Genomic DNA, 18768 nt, shown 5'->3' with positions numbered 1-18768 from the left:
CGGTACAAATGGGTTAACGTTCTTTGCACACATGCAGGTTTGTTGACGAATTCTGGCACTGTTGCGAAAATTGCAATGTGAAAAGGAATTGCACCAAACCAAAAATTAAACATTGTAATTTGCGTCATCAACATGCATTATTGCGATAGAGCGATAGAATTAAAATCTCTATCGTAGGCCATTTTTTATCGTGTATATCGTTTATATCGCGCATTATTAATTGTTACATTGTTATATATCCTTGATCAAAGATTAGATGAGTATCAACATTTTCAATAAATGTTGAGCATTGTATATTGTCATGTCACATTTTGTAATATGTTTGTATGTATATCTTTATCTTCACAGCCAGCTTCATTTTCAGATTCTCCAGTGAAAAGTAAATTTAATAGCACGGCTTAGCATAGCCTAAACATTTCCATAATACTTTGCGTTCCCTGCCAAAATGGACGCCTTCCGACTGCTCTGATTCCCAGAAAGGGTACTTCAGAAGTTTGTGTGTGTGTGTGTGTGGCTTCTTGCATATTGATCGGGGAAATTCAATCACTGAGTCTCAACGTTGGTCTCGGGGCGCCGTTATCTGTCTCGGAACAACACCCTGAATACAAGAAACCAGGTGTGACGATAAAGTCATGCGAATGGATTGAGCCCCACGCTATTCCTTTTACATATTGATTGAGAAGCTAGTATGTGCAGACTTCGGCTGTCCCAGTAATGGTTTCAGCTATTGGATTCCAATACAGACAACGATCTGTTCAAATTTGTCTGTCCATTTCATCAGTGTTGGGACATTGTTGGCTATAGTGAATCGGTCAGTGGATGTATTTGTTCCTGCCTGACAGACAGTGGGCGGAGGGAGATGATGACTTGAGAACTATATGGGACCGTCACGGCTCAGCTGCTGTATCATACATCACACAGTGTGCATGACACCACCATCTCTCTCCCCGAGCTACGGTGTGGAGATTCCACGTCAGACATTGATGTCACACTCTGGTCTGCTTCACCTGCTGCTTCCCCTGCTGCCTAATCCAGACGCACTACAATTCAGGGCGACGTAGCCCTGCTGCCCTACTAAAGCCCCACCCCAAAGCCCCCGGCGTTGGGGGCCACTAGGCCCCTCATGGGGATTTCTATGTCTGTACCCTGGGTTCGGTCAGGCGGATCACTGACACTTTTCTGCCAAGAGAAGGTGAGGCTGTTACCGCATTGCAAAGGAAACCCTTTATTTTCCTAAACCCAAGATTCTCTGGCCCCCTTGGCTGCCGCATTCACGGACAGGCATGCGCCACGGAATGGTAAAGCCCCCCCCCCCCCCCTTACACCACCAGCAGCCCATGGTTTCTGCAGTCATGGCGACTCCCGGCATCCCATCGTAGCTAAATATAGCTCATGCAGGTACGGCAGGAGAGGGGAGCATGCTCAGTGGAGAGGGCTGGGACTCACGCTCTCCGCCATGTGCCTGTGTCTGCGCTGCACTCTCTCCTCCTTTTGTCTGGTCCAACAATGCTAGCAGAGCTGTGTGCTACATCATTACAATATCAACCATATGCAGATGGGGGACCAGACATTATCTCAGTCTCCTCACAAATTTAATGATGCCCCTTTTAATGATGCCCCTTTCCTGGTGTTTTAAAGGGCTGTTGCATTAAAGTCATCATATCCATATCACAAAAGGTCCTTTATCCAATCTTCAATGAAGGTACTGTAAGTTTTTTTCACACAGTCAAGGACATACTTGGTCCTGAATACTGAAGGTTGACTCTAATACTGTTACTGAATATGAAGGAAACACAGTACATCATTGGGAGGACGTGAGGGATTCATACAAGACACGGCATAGACACTTGGCTTGGTCTCCAGGCTCTTCTGTGATCCAATCACTGTGTTCAATGAGGAATATAATGCAGTTGCACACTAGCCGTTACTGTACAATACCAGCACATTACATGATGCTACATTAATCTAGTGTAGCGTCATGTTGGTATTTTACGCTGCGCCATTGCTGCGTGTCCAATGAGATTTCCAGATCCAGCAGAGAACTGCTGCTTGCAGGTGAAACCAGCTTTCCATGTCTACTTCACTTCCCTGTGTAGTACAACATCACCCCCTATAGGCCAGCTATGGGAGGTGCATGCTGTGGCGACCAGACCTTTGATAATGTAGAAAAGGGGCTGCTTGTGGAGGCTAACTCCAATGGGGACGTCTGCATGGATTTGACTTGGGCAGGTGTTGTATATTTGTGAGTGTGAGTGAGTGTCTTTGCTTCTGCTAGCCTGGCCTATTTACCTTGCATGACAGGGGACCAATCAGCGTCCTGTGAGTAACCATGTAATAATCCTGATGGTTCATCCAATCAGTATTTTTCTGAAAGTGCCTGCCGTTTCCCAACAGTTTCCCAGGATGACTTCTGAGATCGTTCTTTGTAACAAACCATCTAGCACAGTGTCTATCTCCAAAAACTTAGCTATTGGAGTATTTTTATATAAATACATTTTTTTATTTAAAAAAATACAGATATTCATTAAACCACTTTAGAATACTATTATACTAGAATACTACTATTTTAACAATTGCGTTTCAGGGTTCAGAGCACACATGGAGTCCCAGAAGACTAAAGTGTCAAGCTGAGGTCAGAATGACGCATACCGGTAGTCTTCATTATGTCCTAGCTTATGTCCTTGCTCCAATCAACTGTCTATTCATCTAAAACATTAGCCTTTAGTCATCTAGCAGACACTGAGGAAAATCGATACATACAATCAAAGTCAGGGCAACTACAAACATGTGAGTGCAGAGGAATGCGAAACAGTTACGCATTGCAACGACGTAAAATACAGGCAAATATTCCAAATTAAACATGCTAGATGCACACAGCTGATGAGATGTTGGAAGAGACTCTGTGTAGATTAGTAACTCGATCCACCTTAGAGTTGCCAAACATGACGTAGAGGTATGTTTCATGTGCAGCATGCTCAAGGCGGCAGTCCAGACCACATTAAACCATTGTCAGTAATTGCAGTTTACCTTCCAATCTTATAGTCTTTAGTCACATCTTTTTTTATAAATACGAAATGGGCATGAATTGTGAAAACCATAAAGACATTGACAGACCATTACTTGACCTTGTTCACCAAGGGTAAGCAAGTGGGACACAAATGGCCGTCTACAAAACGAACTCCTCCTTGAATGTGCACTGCTGCCAGTTGACCAGGAGGGGGCGCCGCAGACCTGTGTTTAGGGGCCAGCGAGTTCTGCAGCCCCTTTGTCTGGTTGAAGGGCTGTGCCTTCTGCAGTGTTTTTGCTGTCGTACTCTTCGCAATGTCCTAATGCCCTTAGTGCAGAACTCAAGGTTTTAAAACACACAAATAAATACTGTTAATAGTAGAAAATATGTGATGTGTGTGTGTACATCACATGAATGCATGTGTGAGTAAGGACAGAATATAATTTTGGCATAATGGGATATAATATAACTATCTCGGACAGTTATTATTGAATCTACAGATTAAACCTTAACAAGGCATCAACAGAGGCCATTGATATTCACTCTTTCAACCATTTTCACCAATGCAGACTGAATGACCCACATGATCGACGACTGTCTGTGGCTCAGGTGCACCATGTGTCACACGGGCCGCGTCACCGCTTCCATCTGCTGCCCACCCGAACCTAAAATGGCTGGAAAAACAAGAGGAGGAGGAAATTGTGTGTGTGTGTGTGTGTGTGTGTGTGTGTGTGTGTGTGTGTGTGTGTGTGTGTGTGTGTATGTGTGATTTTGTGTGTGTGTTGGGGGGGTGGGGGGTAATTTGACCTTATAACATGACTTAGTTGTGGAACTTGTTATTGCTTTATGCAGCAAGATCAAAATAGACTGCAGGTCCATGCACACCGCTTTCTGCCAGTCACTACGCCTTCCCTTGATTTACATCTCGGCCTGTGTGTGTGTCAATGGGACCTGCTGCGGGATTGCAAGGCAATTCTCAAGGAGTAATATTGGCAGGCTAGCCTGTTGCTAGCGGTCAAATGGGTGGTGTTAACATCCAGGAGCCAATAGGGATACTTCTTAGAGCCCTGATGGTCCCACCCACTCCTCGCCGTCTGGGTCAGTCATTGGCCGAGCAGAGGAAGGGAAGCAGGGCGCTGAGTGGACCGTATCGTCCTGCCAGCCCCTGCGCGTGCCGTCCACAGACCCTGGAGTAAAGTGGAAGATGAGTGATCAATACGCTGGTAATCAATACGCTGTGAGAGCAAAAGGAATTACGGGAAGCGCATTTACGCAGATAGTCAGCCTCCAGATACGATGTGGAGCGTATCTGGATATGATATGATATCTGTAATGATAAGGTTGTTGGCTGCAGGTTTGACTGGAGGGAGAGGTTACTTTCTGCCATTTTCTCTGGATGATGTGTGGAGGTCGGCGGTTATAATGGGATCCACCTGCTCCCCTTGTTAGCCTTCAGAAATCAATACTAAATGATTTTATTATTTTTACCATGACATTGCCGCGTTTCCTTGCACGATTGTTACATTGAACTGATTTAGGTTAGAGTAATTGTCTGTTGCTCTTTGTAAGAAGAAAATGACCCTAGGTCTGAAATAAATAAAAGATTTAACAGCCATGGCTGTATTGTATATTTGGCTCTATTGGGACTAAACTATTGAGAGGCAAATAAACCGTATGGGCCTCTACACGGATGAATGAATATGGAAAACAACGCATTAGCAATGAAGGGTGTCCAATGTGTGACAGAGAAACCCAGTAACCCCCAAATTTAGACTACTGAGCCTGATCTGATCATTCTGAGCGTTGGCTGAGTTTCTACTGTCATTTCCAGTGACTCATGCCTTAAGGAAACCCAATGGGTGGTGGCTAAGACGGCTTCTGTCGCCATGGGCAGTGGAAGCAACAGCGGCGGGTGGCCATTTTGCTAATGCCAAACTTAATTTCAGGATTGAGTGGTCAGCCTTCTCTCCCTCTCCACTCCTTTCTCTCTGTTTCTCTCTCTCTCCTCCTCTCCCTCTCCATAACTTTCCCTCGGACCGCGTGACGGCTCATGCCTGCAGTCTCCTCCCGGGTAGCCTGCCTGGCTGCCTGCAACGCCCCTCTCCCTCCATCCCATGGCTCCCTCCCCCTCTCTCTCCCTCCCCCAGCCGACCCCCTCCTCCCCTTCCCATTCTTATACTAGCCCCACCCCATACCTCCGTCATCCAATAAGACGCAGTCATGGTTGGCTGAACTGACGCGCCTTGCCTACCAAGTGCAAACTGCAGTCTCACTCTCCTGCTGCGCCTGCTGCCCTTCTACCTCTCTCTACCTCTCTCTCTCTTTCCCTCGCTCTCCCTACATCCCGCCTCTTGTCTAAATCCACATTCCCCCATCTCTCCTCTCATTCACTATTTACCTCTCTCTGCTGTGCGTTCTTCCTCCTTTCTCTCTCTCTCCCACTCTCTCTCTCCCTCTCTCTCTCTCTCTCTCTATCCCTATCGCTGCACCAGTCGACTGCTGTAGCTTCACTCTACAGCTGTCAGGAGGTGCTGCAAGTCCTCCTCTCCCTCTCTCACTCCCTCTCTGTCTCTCCCTCTCTCTCTACCCACACTCCCTCTGCGTGTCTCTCTCTCCCTCTTGCTGTCCCTCCCCTCCCCGTTCTGGTGGAGATCTTCAAAGCCTCCCAGCACACGCGTAGCTCAGCACTACACACCGCTCTCCTGCGTGGGAAAACATGTCTGCCATTCTGGATCTGGACCAGATCGCCTGCTCCGGGAACGGGGCGGTGAGTGTGCACCGCCGGCATATCTCACACACACACACACACCCACATACACACCTATACATATGCGTAAACACACTTGGTGGTCGGGGAGGTGCAGGGAGGAGGGTGGTCTGCTGATGTTGCTACCCAGAGTTACGCTGCCTGAAGCTGGGTATAGGTGTGACCACCACCACCACCGTGCAATAAGTCCTGATTCGGATGTAAAGCATTGTTGTAAGGTGTATAGTTAAGAATTCCTCTCTCTGGGCATCATCTGCTTGTGTTGGCATGAGTATTACCACCATGTAGTTTGTGTAAGTGTGTGTGTGTTGGTGCCTGCACTGCAGCACATGTAAACATGTTACTGCAGCGTCGCATGTTGGCCGAGCCGAACAGGAGGGGGGGGTGTGATGTGTATACGTGCGCGTCTGCCAGAGCCGAGTCACTGAGGTCGGCCATGCCTTGTTCTCTTCACACCTGCAAGTGTGTTGGGGTTGGCGAGGGGGGGGGGGGAAGGTTGTGGGGAGCATGGCTGGTGTTATACCTCTATGTATGTGGTTTTGTGTTTTGTGTGTTTGTGCAATGCGTGGGCGGTGTGCGTTGTATGTCGCAAAGGCAACGTTGACCGTTGTTTCTATATGTTTAATGAATGTCTTAATGGCCGTGTCCAATACTTGTGGATCCCAAGGGAGGGCAGGGTCTAACGCACTCACACACAAGCATGTACACATGGACACGCATCTTCACGTGCACACAGTGCAACAACACAGCTGGAGCAGCAGAGCGGGTCGTGCGGTGGAGACCTTGGCTTGTTTTCCTGAACACTTCAATGATAGGCCGTACATGTGGAGGCGGGGGGAAGTACAAGAGAGCAGTGTGACATGCATGTACGTGTGTCCCACGGCACATGTGTGATAAGATTGTACCCATGGCAGACGCACGTGCGCGCGTGTGTGTGTTGGTGTATGAGGATGTGTATGTGAGTGTTACTGGAGATGTCCACACCAGGACGGTTGAATGACAAGAGAATAAGAAGAGGGCACCCGTTTTATTTTTGTATATTTCTTTACCCTTCTCCATCACTTCCCCACCCCCGTAGAAGAACGTTCCTACCAGCCTCTCCCTGATATGAACCGCGGCAGCTTTTGCTTTAGACACACGTACCCTCCCCCCTTTTTCCACCTGCTCCGGCTTTGATTCCGTCGCTCTGTATAAGGCTGGCTGCTTTACGACCCCCCCCCCCCCCCCCCCCAAAACACCACAGCACCACCTACTCCTTCACTCCTCCTCTGCCCTAGCCCCAGGAAAATAAGAGCCCTCCCTTCCAACCTTCTTCTCTCCCTTTCACATTTCTCAGAACTACAACTCCCGGGATGCTCACCTCCTTCAGGGTATTACATCTGGCCGTTCACAGTCGCAAGTGCTGTGCTGCTGAGGCAGGAACGTCGGGAGAGGCAGCCATTGCTGCACTTTGCTTATTCTGCCTGCACCAGGCACTGGGGGCCGACAATACCCCACCCTGTGTGTGTGTGTGTGTGTGTGTGTGTGTGTGTGTGTGTGTGTGTGTGTGTGTGTCAGAGAGATGATGAGAAGCAGACCTTGGATCAATACATGATCTGCATGTAGCTGTATACAGGGCCACCTTCCTGCCGTGCTCTGTCTCCTTCACCTTACTACACGGGCATCTTGCCTTGCCATCTTTTGTCAGTAAAATATTCCCTCTCTGGACCTCCCTCCTCTTCCAAACTCTTTCCTGACCCCTGCTCCTCGCCCCAATATATCCCATCTTTATTTGTACCTCTTTTGATATTGATATCACTACCGCTGTAATATCCTGAAAAATGACCTCCCAGTGTCTCCACGTGCCTGAGCCTGTGCACGTGGATATCGTATTTCAGGATATTTCAGTGGTGGTTGTGTATGTATCTGGCTGTTCTTAATGTTATTTTATCGAGTGTAGCACGTTCTCCTTCTGCCCTTGGCACTGTCATCTACCCGAATACCAGGAGTCAGGGTTTAAGTGAAGAGAGTGAGGGAGTTTTTCTCTCTTTTTTGCAATAACCGGAGGGTCACTGCCCTGTTGGTTGGTAGGATGGCTCAGGTCACGGTCTGAACCGGGCTGTCCTCTCCATCCTCGCCTCCATCCCAGGGAGAGGCGACCGTATGCAGCATGGCAGGCTGCAGTAGGGCTGTAGCGCTGTGGGTCTGTGTGATCAGGTGCTTACTTATTTCCGTGTTCTGCAAGACTGCTGTAGTTTTCGTTGTTTTTTCCCTTTTTTTTCTGCGATGCAGCTCATGCCACCTCTCATTCAGTCGCTGCCAGACACAGGGTAATTTTCCACTCTCTATATCTCACGCTCTCTCTGACTGTGTCCTGTCACTCACACACAGCAGTCTTCCTCTCTCGCACACAAACACTCACACACATACACACACAGCAAGAGAGCTGCAGCCTTGTCCTTGAGAGTTAACCTTCAGCACCTCTAGAGGGATTGTGACACATATCCGTCCAACTGGTTTTTAAACGGCCTGTTTAGGGGGCTGCAAATGGCGGCGGGCAACATTTACGGCGTTGCTCTCGGTCTCTCTCTCGCTCTGTCTCGCTCTCACTCTTTCTCTATTGCTCGCTCGTGCGTGCATGTGTCTCTTCCTCCCTCTGCCCTGTCCTGCTGTATTATTGATGGCCCGGGGCCCTTGAGATCAGCCGAGCCTCGTCCCTGTCCCGGGCCACGCCCGTTCTCCTTCTTGTACCAACAACAAGCTCACATTCATCCCCAACACGTGTGCATATAGAGACCATGAGCATGCATACACTGTGTACATACGTGACTCTTGTTTTTCGATGGTTATGCATTAAACACGTAAACTTGCATTGAGGGCTATGTGGTGACGACTTGGCTCAGTGTGTGTGGGTGGGTGGGTGTGTGTGTGTGTGGGTGTGTGTGCGCCAGCCTCTTGCTCTGGAATGGTGCAGAAGTCACCTGAGTCTACGAGTGAGAGAAAAAAAAAACGTCAGAGGAGAGAAGCACTTCGTCATTTCCTGTCGTTTGCTTGCGTCATTTCCTGCAGCCCACACACCCTATGTCTTTACCGTGCCGTAAATCGGCCACGATGACCTCTAACAACCAATTCTTCTCCAGGCAATGTATATAATGAGGCAAAGAGATATGATGGTCTCTATTTCAGCCGTTTAGTATGACGGGCCTGGAGTCACGTCGCCTTGGGGACGGATCGGAGCGAGGGGCAGTCACAGGGCTCTGTTGGACTCCTATGAATGTTAATGCGGCCCCTCCCGCAGCCCAGAGGAGGAGAGGGGATGACTGGCATTTTTCTGCAGCATGAGAGAGGGAGAGAGAGACATAGAGACAGGTAGAGAAAGTCACGGAGAGAGAGGGGGAGACATAGAAATAGAGAGAGGCAGAGAGAACGATGGAGGGACAGAAAGAGGGATGAAGAGTTAGAGAAATCTAGAGGGAGACAGAGGTAGAGACAGTCAGAGAGGGAGAGAGCATAAGAGAGACAGAGAGAGAGAGACTTGGAGAGGGAGAGAGAACTACAGAGCAACATAGAGGAGTAGAGGGAGCGAGACAATGAGTTCCAGGACCAGGGGTCATAAGGGACACCTCGTCTAGCTAATCAAGGTGTTGGATCCACGAGGGAGGAGGCCAGATTCCATCTAATGGACGAGGAGGAGCGGCCCATTACAATCCCGGTTCCTAGATGCCAGCATCCGACACCACACCCTCTGTGGTGTCGTTAGACCTGTGATGGGTGTTCATCGCAACTTAATGAAATGTCATGTTGTTAATTTGGAGCATTGTTTAGAAGCCACTGTACAAGTTATCCCTGTCCCGGTGTAAAGCTGGAAAAGAGGGTGGGAATGGAGGGGGGAGAGTGGTTCACTTACCTACAAGGTCGTTTCGTTTGGCTTGAGTCTAATTCAGCCTATGTGTGTCAGCGAGTTACTACTGTTTCCCGCACTCCATCAGCCCTGACCTGGTCTCTTTCTCTGTGTGTGTGTGTGTGTGTGTGTGTGTGTGTGTGTGTGTGTGTGTGTGTGTGTGTGTGTGTGTGTGTGTGTGTGTGTGTGTGTGTGTGTGTGTGTGTGTGTGTGTGTGTGTGTGTGTGTGTCTGCCTGCAGGAGCATGACATCGAGACTCCGCATGGCGTCCTCCATGTGACCATGAGGGGAGTGCCCAAGGGCAACCGGCCAGTCATCCTCACCTACCACGACATCGGCCTCAACCGTGAGTCAGCGAGGGCCGCGCATGCGCACACACACTCACACACACAAACGCATTCGCTCATGCTCACGAGTCTAGAGTAATGAACCCAAATCTGCCTGAGCCGATTTTTCAGGGAGGAAACAAAAAAAAATGACGCAGCCTTGAGTCAGCATACGGGCTGACCCGGATGCTTTCATTGGCTCAGGGCCATCTGCAACAACTGCTCGTAGGCTGCAATTGGCTGCTAGCCGTGGTGATACCGCCCTCCTACAAAATGGTATCACTGACAGTGAAGTTTATTTGTATTCTGCTTTTCAGTGCTATTAGTTATTAGGATTCATTTTTAAACAAGGCAATTTGCAAAGAAATTGTAACTATATATATATATATATATATCATTTTTATTTTATTTTTTTTGATTTTATTCATGTCATTCATGAGCAGGTAGGGTTCAGCCATAAAGTTGGACTGCCGACGTTTGGGTTCGAGGCCTGTTTCTTACATCTCAACCCGTTAACCACTAGACCATCCTGCCCTCATACCACTGTCGTGTCCGCCTCCCCAGACAAGTCCTGCTTCAACACCCTGTTCAACTATGAGGACATGCAGGAGATCACGCAGCACTTCGCCGTGGTCCACGTGGACGCCCCTGGCCAGCAGGAGGCGGCCCCCCCATTCCCCACCGGGTAAGACCCTCTCTTTCTCCTTCTCTCTCCGACTATCCTTTATATAAAGGTGAGAACTGGGTGGGCGGAAGAAATGGACTGGGTTTGGTAACATTACGATTAGATAACATTTACTTTATCTTCCAAAAATTCACATGTTTTGTGTTGTAAACGTGTCATTTTAATAAATCAAATAGACAATAAACACACTATTTACAACCAAACCTTATTAAAACAGAATACTGTATTTCATGCTGTGAGTGAGTTTTGAGCGGCGTTTGATCCTCCCCCAGTTGCAGCAAGCCTGGACTTCCCCTGATAGTTTCCTTTCGTGTCTTTTTGTCCAGCTACCAGTACCCAACCATGGAGCAACTGGCCGAGATGTTACCCTCCGTTATGACTCAGCTAAAGTAAGCCCCCCCCCCCCCCCCCCCCCATTCTTTCCACACGCGCACGCACGCACGCGCACTGATCATGTTGTTATGTTATTTCACTGAAACCCATGTTCACATGCTGTCTCCCCCCCGCAGGGTCAACAGCGTGATCGGCATTGGTGTGGGAGCGGGGGCTTACATCCTCTCTCGCTTCGCTGTAAGTCCACGTCCATAACCCCTCAAACCCCCCGCTGGGCCCCCATACACCCCCTCCACCACCCCTACCCGCGAGGGAGGTCTTTTGTGTTTTGTCCCTAAACCTCCTGGCTAACCCCCATCATGTGGACATCAAGCGGGAAGCTGGCTTAGTTGGCCAGAAGTTAGTCACCCCCCCATACTGGGAGTTGTCTGACGGGAAGGACACTGGGATTTGAGCGTGAAGAGCAAACATGTAGCTGTGCATTCCTGCCAGCGCTGTTACCGCTGCGGCCGTCTCAATTTAAAAACCAAAAACCATGCATGTCAATGAAAGAGACAAACCTGCAATGCTCACAATGTGTTGTATGTGGAAACAACTGAGTAAAGTTAACAACCTTTGGTTGGATGTTTACCACCAGGGGAAGTATTATCCCTGTAATACCAATACTAGTCATGATCAACATTTAGCATTCACAAAGAAAAGCCACATCCATTCTTGGGTAGCTCACTGTATTTTGGTGAGATACAACGTGTCTACCGTTGTGGACTAGTAGAGAAGTAGAGCGGTCCGATGGAGCCCCTCTCTGTCTGGCCCGGTCATAAACAACCACGGGTCAGGCCGCTCATTAGTCTAATCGTTATCGCAAGCCGTCCCACCCACACACCACTGGTACCAAACACAGCAGTGTGCACTGCCCCCACCAGCGTCCCTTCAAACGATGAATCACCTCAGTGATTCTCTCCTCGCTCCTTTCTTCTCCCTGCTCTCCTCTGTACTCAGCGAGGCGGCGGGGCTAAAATAAGCGTGAACCGTGTTTCTGGCAGCATCAGGAGGGAGGACAGAGGGAGAGAGTCCACTGAAACATTAATGATAGAGAGGGAGAGAGAGGGATTGGGAAGCCGGGTGAAACAAGAAGCTTTTGGGCAAGGATGGCTTGGGAGAACAGCGGATGTTGACCTTATTTGGAAGGAAGGACAGTCTGGTTCTGTTGTAAACAACAATAAAGTGTTTTTGTCTAAGCCTGCGGAGGCTGAGAGACGGGTCCAAGATTTCCCTTAGGGCGCCTTCTTTCCTGAGGCAATTTCAAAAACCAAACGGGATTCAAAAAGCCATTAAATGTATTCCCCTGTCGCATTGGAAATAAATACATGTCAGGTGTTGATGCTTAAAAAGATTGACAATGTTTAGGTTGAAACCAAAAACTGAAATTATGAAAAGTTTGAATGTTTCAGTTCTAGAATAGGCTTTAGAGAAACCGTTTTATGTTGCATCTATTGTAAACCAACCCTCCCCCCCCTTAGCTGAATAACCCCACCCTGGTGGAGGGCCTGGTGCTGATCAACGTGGACCCCTGCGCTGAGGGCTGGATCGACTGGGCTGCCTCCAAGGTCTGTCTCCTTATCCCTGTTTGTAGTGCACGTGAGCCCACGTAGAGTAAAGAGTGTAAAGTACATTGTACTTTATACTCTTTACTCTACTGGCGTTCCTGTTGCAGTTAGTACAACATGAGCCGCAATGCAGTTTAGAGTACAACATGAGCCGCAGTACAGTATAGAGTACAACATGAGCCCCAGCGGAGTGTAGAATACAACCCCAGTACACACTGTGTAGTGTAAGAAGATCTCTCACTGGGGCAATTCATAGACTTGAGGCCATGGCGCTGGTTTTACTGGGTCGATGGGCTTTCTGAATCTCTCTCTGTCTCTGTCTCTGTCTCTGTCTCTGTCTCTGTCTCTCTCTGTCTCTGTCTCTCTCTCTCTTCAATTCTGTCAATATCTTGTATGCAGCTGACTGGGTGGACCAGCAACCTGGTGGACATTGTCATGGCCCACCACTTTAGCGCCGTAAGTACCCTCTACTGTATATACCGCCTCTCCTCACTTTAATCGTAATTTAAAGATTTGAATTCATTAACCTTTACAAGCTCTGTAATGAAGTGGCATACATATTTGGATAACATTTATATTTATGGAAAATAGATATGACCTTATCCCTGCACACTTGGTATATTTGCATAAAAGTTTAACGTGCAGTCGCATACAAAAGTAAATTGCGGGATCAGGCTGTTAATAATATAAGCAACATAAACATGCTTCCCTGTGGATAGAACATATTAAGTTGTAGGCCATTCAAGCTATATATATCTAGCGACATTAAGCCTAGTTCCAAAGCATGTGATTGTTTCAGCAATAACCTAGTGCTTAAATGTTTTTATGAAGCAGTAAAATGCCTTACCTTCGTACTAGACTTTTCTTGAGGCAACAAAATCCATGATCCCGTTTCTGTTCAGTATGTCTCTCGACTGCTCTACTCAACAATACTACTCCCCTCCTTCTGTTGAGTGTGAATAGCTCTAACTGGGTTGTATCTGTGTGTTTCCCAGGATGAGTTGACGGACAACCTGGAGCTCATTCAGACCTACCGCCTCCACATCGCCCAGGACATCAACCAGGACAACCTGGCCCTCTTCTGCGGTTCTTACCAATAGTACGACCAAAGTCTAGCCCATTGGGTCTCTTTCCCCTGTTCCTCTTCATCTCTGTATCCCTGTACTCCCTGCTTCTGTGTGTAGCTCACACGAGTCAGTGCTTTGAACTGGTAGTGGATGAGGTTTCAGCACCCTGTTTTCCTTTCTCCTCCAGCCGCCTGGATTTAGATGTCGAGAGGCCACTGGTGGGACAGACCGCTGAAACCATCAACACCCTCACGTGAGTTTTCTGAGCACTTGACCTAGCAAAGTCTCGCACGATTTTCTGTTGACGTGTGCATTTAAAGCGGGAACCCTTCTTCACCATTGTGTTACGGGCTTGTTTTGCTGCTGCAGGTGCCCCTCTCTGCTGGTGGTCGGCGACACATCACCTGCCGTGGATGCTGTGGTGAGTCCTCTGCCATTATCCCAGTGGCCTGCTGGGAGTGTTAGTTAGAGGCCTGGGGGGGGGGGGGGATATAATCGATTGGTGGGACTGGGTGTGGGCGTGACATGTGTGGAAGAGGAGCATGTGCATTGAATATTGATTCAAGACCTTCTCTCCTGCTCTTTCTGTCAAACCGTCTTTTGATGTGGCTTTTTGAGTTCATTCGTTCTCATACATTCTCATCTGACCTCGTTTCAGGTGGAGTGCAACTCCAGGTTAGATCCAGCCAAGACCACGCTGTTCAAGGTGAAGATGTTTGTGCTGTGGATATTCGTGTGTTTGTTTTTTGGCCATGTCTTTACCATGCTTACTACTAACAACATGCACATGTTCCCCTTTCTCCTCAGATGGCTGATTGTGGTGGCTTGCCCCAGGTTGTCCAGGTGGGTTGGTTTTTGTTAGTTTATGGTAGAACGTATCTTTTTGTTGTGTACCTTCACTTTACCTTGATCGAAGTGTCGATGTGAAATCCTGTATGTTTCTTCACAGCCTGGAAAACTTGCTGAGGCCTTCAAGTACTTTGTTCAGGGAATGGGCTACAGTAAGTCTCTTGTTGTTTTCTTTTGACAACAGAATCAACAGTGTTTCTTGTTTTGCTTGTTTGACATAACGGAAAGAAACCTGTCTGCCCTAAAGATACCAAGTAATGTTTACTTGGTTAGAAGGGGCTTGCAGTGACGTCTTTGTGGTGCAGGTACAGCGCGTCCTCCAATACATTTCCTGTTGACGTGAGTGCAATGACAACGGCATTGCTTAGGCTAGGGCGGCTTGTTGTCGTGGTTTACCAATAAGCCCCCTCACCATTGATGGCCTGTGGAGTCTGGACCCTAGCCAACAGCAGCACTTGAAAGGACCCTTGTTGTCACCCTAGTCACAGAGGGCAAGGTCTTCCGTCGGCCGTGCGGTTGCTAACAGCATTTCCTCCTCTTTGCAGACTTTCACCCCACGGCCCCGCAGTAGGTGAGGTGTAAGGGCATTGCGCTTGTCTCAATAGAACACACGATGTGCTGAACAGCAATCCACTTCCTGTTCTAGAAAGTGGACTGCGTGGGAGTTAAATTAAAAATTTATAAAAGGGAACCACTTCATTTGGAACCATTTTTAATTTGGGTGGTTTTTTGGGCTTGTTTTGGACTTGTGTGCTGTGCTTTCCTATCGACCGCTGTTTGATGATGCCCTTTGTTTGAGAGACGCTGAACGCATACCAAAACAGGCCTCTGAAAAACAAAAGCCACACAAAACAGTCAGTCTCCGACACTATTCGAAGCAGTGGACCAGAGCTGACGTACTTGTGGCTTGGTGGGCTCATAGACGTATGTTTTGCTTTCTTCTGGCCGCACAGAAGAGTGTCTCTCGTTTTTGTTTTTCTTAAGTGATTGCAAATGTTATATTTTCTTTCTCCAACCCTCTCCAATGTCTCCCTCCATCCGATGCTTCCCAGAGCTGCTAAAGGCCAAACAGGACCCCCCCCCTAGACCATCCAACCTCGTTGAGGAAATGTCACTGCAGGATTAGGGGAAGATTAAAAGGTTCCTTTCATGCAAAGAATGTGTTGGAAAAAAATTAATCTTAACACCTCAGCGTGGGTCGGAAAGCTGCTTTTGCCTCATTAACACCTTGCCAGGCGTAAAACACAAAGAGCGAGATGGAGCCACATGCGGCGTCTGATCTACAAAAGATGATAAGGCAGGGGAAGCATTACCTAAATGTTGTTGCAAACAATCTGAGGTTTTAATTGTTTTGCTTGACTTTTAGATACCAGTAGATAGTTTCTCGGTTTAGTTGTAAATGGGTATTGTTTTGCTTAAGATTTAAATAGCTAGCGTTCTGCTCTGGTTTGAGTGGACATTGTTCTTTCATTTTAAATCGCTAGCGTCTGTATTACCAAAATATTTTGAAATATTAAGTGGCTAGAGTTTTGATTTCAACAGAGCCCAGATGCTCCCACAGTTCAGTTTTTCTGCTGATGTGGCAGATGTTTTTGATCAGGTTAAATCAGCCATCTTATAGAAAGCTTTGGGCTGAAGCAGACACACAGCAGTGTGTGTGTGTGTCTGTGTGTCTGCTTCTACACACCTGTCCTCGGGTAGTAGGGGGCGGGAGGGGGAGAAACCATCTCAACTCTTTCTTCTTCTCTCCCTGTGTCTTTTCCTTCTGTAATCTCTGGCTTACAGTTCCCTACGTTCTTCTCAGTCACCTGAGCAACGAATCAGGTACCAGGTTCTCAGGCTAGACCACCGCACTAGCTCATCCCCTCTCTTCAAGCCCTCTCACCCACTTGGCCCGCCATCCTACAGACGATGAATATGTCGGTGTATGCACACTGCAGATCCACCGGGCACAGCCGCGTTCCCATTGGCGGTTGAAAGTGAAAGTGGTGGTCTGCTTAAAAAAACAAAAGAGGGCGTGGGTGTTGCATACGTTGACACATACATTCATCCCGCTGTAGGAGTTCTTCCGCTCCGTTTGATTTCCCCTCCCGATAGCATGGAAGTCCTGCTTCAGTTGCATGAGGTGCCAGTGTTGCTACCCGCCCGTCGAGTTGGACTGCTGATGCTGTTGTCATGATGCCGCCATTTCGGATTCAGTCTCGTCATTTGTTTTTTTGCACCCGTGCAACAGTTCACTTTGTTTTGTTTTGTTCGTAGTTCATGCCCTAGAATAGTGTGCATGGGGGAATACTGGTAATGTGTTTTTATTTCTAGATGTACTTCTTTATTTAGTGTGTGCTACTTCTTATCATGACAAGAGGCATCACATCCTTCTCCCCCCCCACGCGGGAATTAGTCGCTGCTCTATCACCAAATGACTAATGTCTCTTTCTTTTATTTGTGTGTGTGTGTGTGTGTGCGCGTCCCCCTCCGTGCCCCGCCCTCCTCAGTGTCGTCAGTAGGGATGACCCGCCTGGCCCGCTCCCGCACCACCTCCTCCTCCAGCATCGCCTCCATGGAGAGCAGCCGCAGCCGCAACAACCTCAACAGCCTCCTGGAGGGCAGTGCCACCGGCATGCTGGACACCCAGGCCGGCCCGCAGACCATGGAGGTCTCCTGCTAAACACCCCCCCCCCACCGACCCTCCGAGCCCCATCACCCCCCCAAACCTTTCACCCCCCTACTCTCTTAGTCGGTACTTCTCCTTCTTCTCCTCCACCCTCACTTCTCCCTCAGGATAACTGCAATGTGGGTCCTGTCTCTCTCTGTCTCTGTCCCTCTCTCTCTGTCCCCCTACTCCCTCCTCTCTCTGTCTCTGTCCCTCTCTCTCCCTGTCCCCCTGCTCCCTCCTCTCTCTGTCTCTGTCCCTCTCTCTCCGTCCCCCTACTCCCTCCTCTCTATCTGTCTCTGTCCCTCTCTCTCCGTCCCCCTACTCCCTCCTCTCTCTCTCTGTCCCTCTCTCTCCCTGTCCCCCTGCTCCCTCCTCTCTCTCTCTCTCTGTCCCTCTCTCTCTCTGTCCCCCTACTCCCTCCTCTCTCTCTCTGTCCCTCTCTCTCCCTGTCCCCCTGCTCCCTCCTCTCTCTGTCTCTGTCCCTCTCTCTCCCTGTCCCCCTGCTCCCTCCTCTCTCTGTCTCTGTCCCTCTCTCTCCCTGTCCCCCTGCTCCCTCCTCTCTCTGTCTCTGTCCCTCTCTCTCCCTGTCCCCCTGCTCCCTCCTCTCTCTGTCTCTGTCCCTCTCTCTCCCTGTCCCCCTGCTCCCTCCTCTCTCTCTGTCTCTGTCCCTCTCTCTCCCTGTCCCCCTGCTCCCTCCTCTCTCTCTGTCTCTGTCCCTCTCTCTCCCTGTCCCCCTGCTCCCTCCTCTCTCTCTGTCTCTGTCCCTCTCTCTCTCTGTCCCCCTACTCCCTCCTCTCTCTGTCTCTGTCCCTCTCTGTCCCCCTACTCCCTCCTCTCATCTTAATGTCTCTTTCTCTCCCTCTCCTTACCTGCTCCTTAGCTACTCCCGAGCAGGGGGTACCTGTAATGAATTGTGTGCTTAGTTAAGAGGATTAATAAAGTTAAATATATTAACAGAAGCATTTTATGAAGAGAAAAAAAATTCAATAACGAATATACCATCATCGTCACATTCCGTGAGAAGAGGAGGAAAGAAGGAGAGAGAAAAAAAACACTATATTAGCAATGTATTGTACATTTAAATAGTCCAGTAGAATAATCAGCTCACCACTTTTTCTTTCCCTCTGACTCTTATTTGCATGTACTGTGCAGACATCAATTCCCTGTAACCTATTTTTTTGTTACCTTGAAGTTTCATATTTAAAGACTTTCAAGTCAAGTCCTAATGTTTGCATTGTTTTTTCTGAAAAATGTGACTTTGATTTCCGAGGTATTTTGTTCACACCGGGCCACAGCTGTCCTTTACAATGCACTATAACCTGTACAACCAGACATCAGTGTGCCGTGGCTGAGATGTCATTCACTGTACAGAAGAAAACCGTTCAGGCTTTTATTTATCTGAGTCTGAGGTAATTCGTGGTGAGGCTAACGGTATTAATTCTTTGTAATGTCAATATGACACTTACAATACGCTCAACATACAAAAATTAAAAAAGCTATACGTGAATGAATCATGGGCCGGTATAGATTCGACACGCATTCATTTTATACTTTTTTTTTTTCACTCTTTCCTGTTATGCACTAATAATTGTTG

The 18768-nt window shown here is 48.3% G+C and overlaps 1 protein-coding gene across 2 annotated transcripts in view; it reads left to right on the top strand.

Moving 5' to 3' along the window:
• The window catches only part of ndrg3a (ndrg family member 3a), a 35469-nt gene extending 17241 nt beyond the window's left edge, over positions 1-18228 (top strand). For both annotated transcript variants that reach the window (XM_079748382.1, XM_079748383.1), the window contains exons 4-16: positions 9895-10000; positions 10545-10665; positions 10992-11054; positions 11175-11235; positions 12519-12605; positions 13005-13061; positions 13601-13704; positions 13860-13925; positions 14042-14093; positions 14331-14378; positions 14480-14515; positions 14622-14673; positions 17014-18228. In XM_079748382.1, the coding sequence (XP_079604508.1) occupies positions 9895-10000; positions 10545-10665; positions 10992-11054; positions 11175-11235; positions 12519-12605; positions 13005-13061; positions 13601-13704; positions 13860-13925; positions 14042-14093; positions 14331-14378; positions 14480-14515; positions 14622-14673; positions 17014-17186 (1026 nt within the window). In that variant the 3' untranslated portion in view covers positions 17187-18228. The remainder of the gene's footprint in view (positions 1-9894; positions 10001-10544; positions 10666-10991; positions 11055-11174; positions 11236-12518; positions 12606-13004; positions 13062-13600; positions 13705-13859; positions 13926-14041; positions 14094-14330; positions 14379-14479; positions 14516-14621; positions 14674-17013) is intronic.
• Positions 18229-18768: the final 540 nt, after the last annotated feature.

This window comes from Pollachius pollachius (genome assembly GCF_949987615.1).
Source record: "Pollachius pollachius genome assembly, chromosome: 12".
Classification (NCBI taxonomy): domain Eukaryota; kingdom Metazoa; phylum Chordata; class Actinopteri; order Gadiformes; family Gadidae; genus Pollachius; species Pollachius pollachius.
The sequence above is the reverse complement of the archived record's forward strand: the minus strand, read 5'-3'. Positions and strand labels throughout refer to the sequence as shown.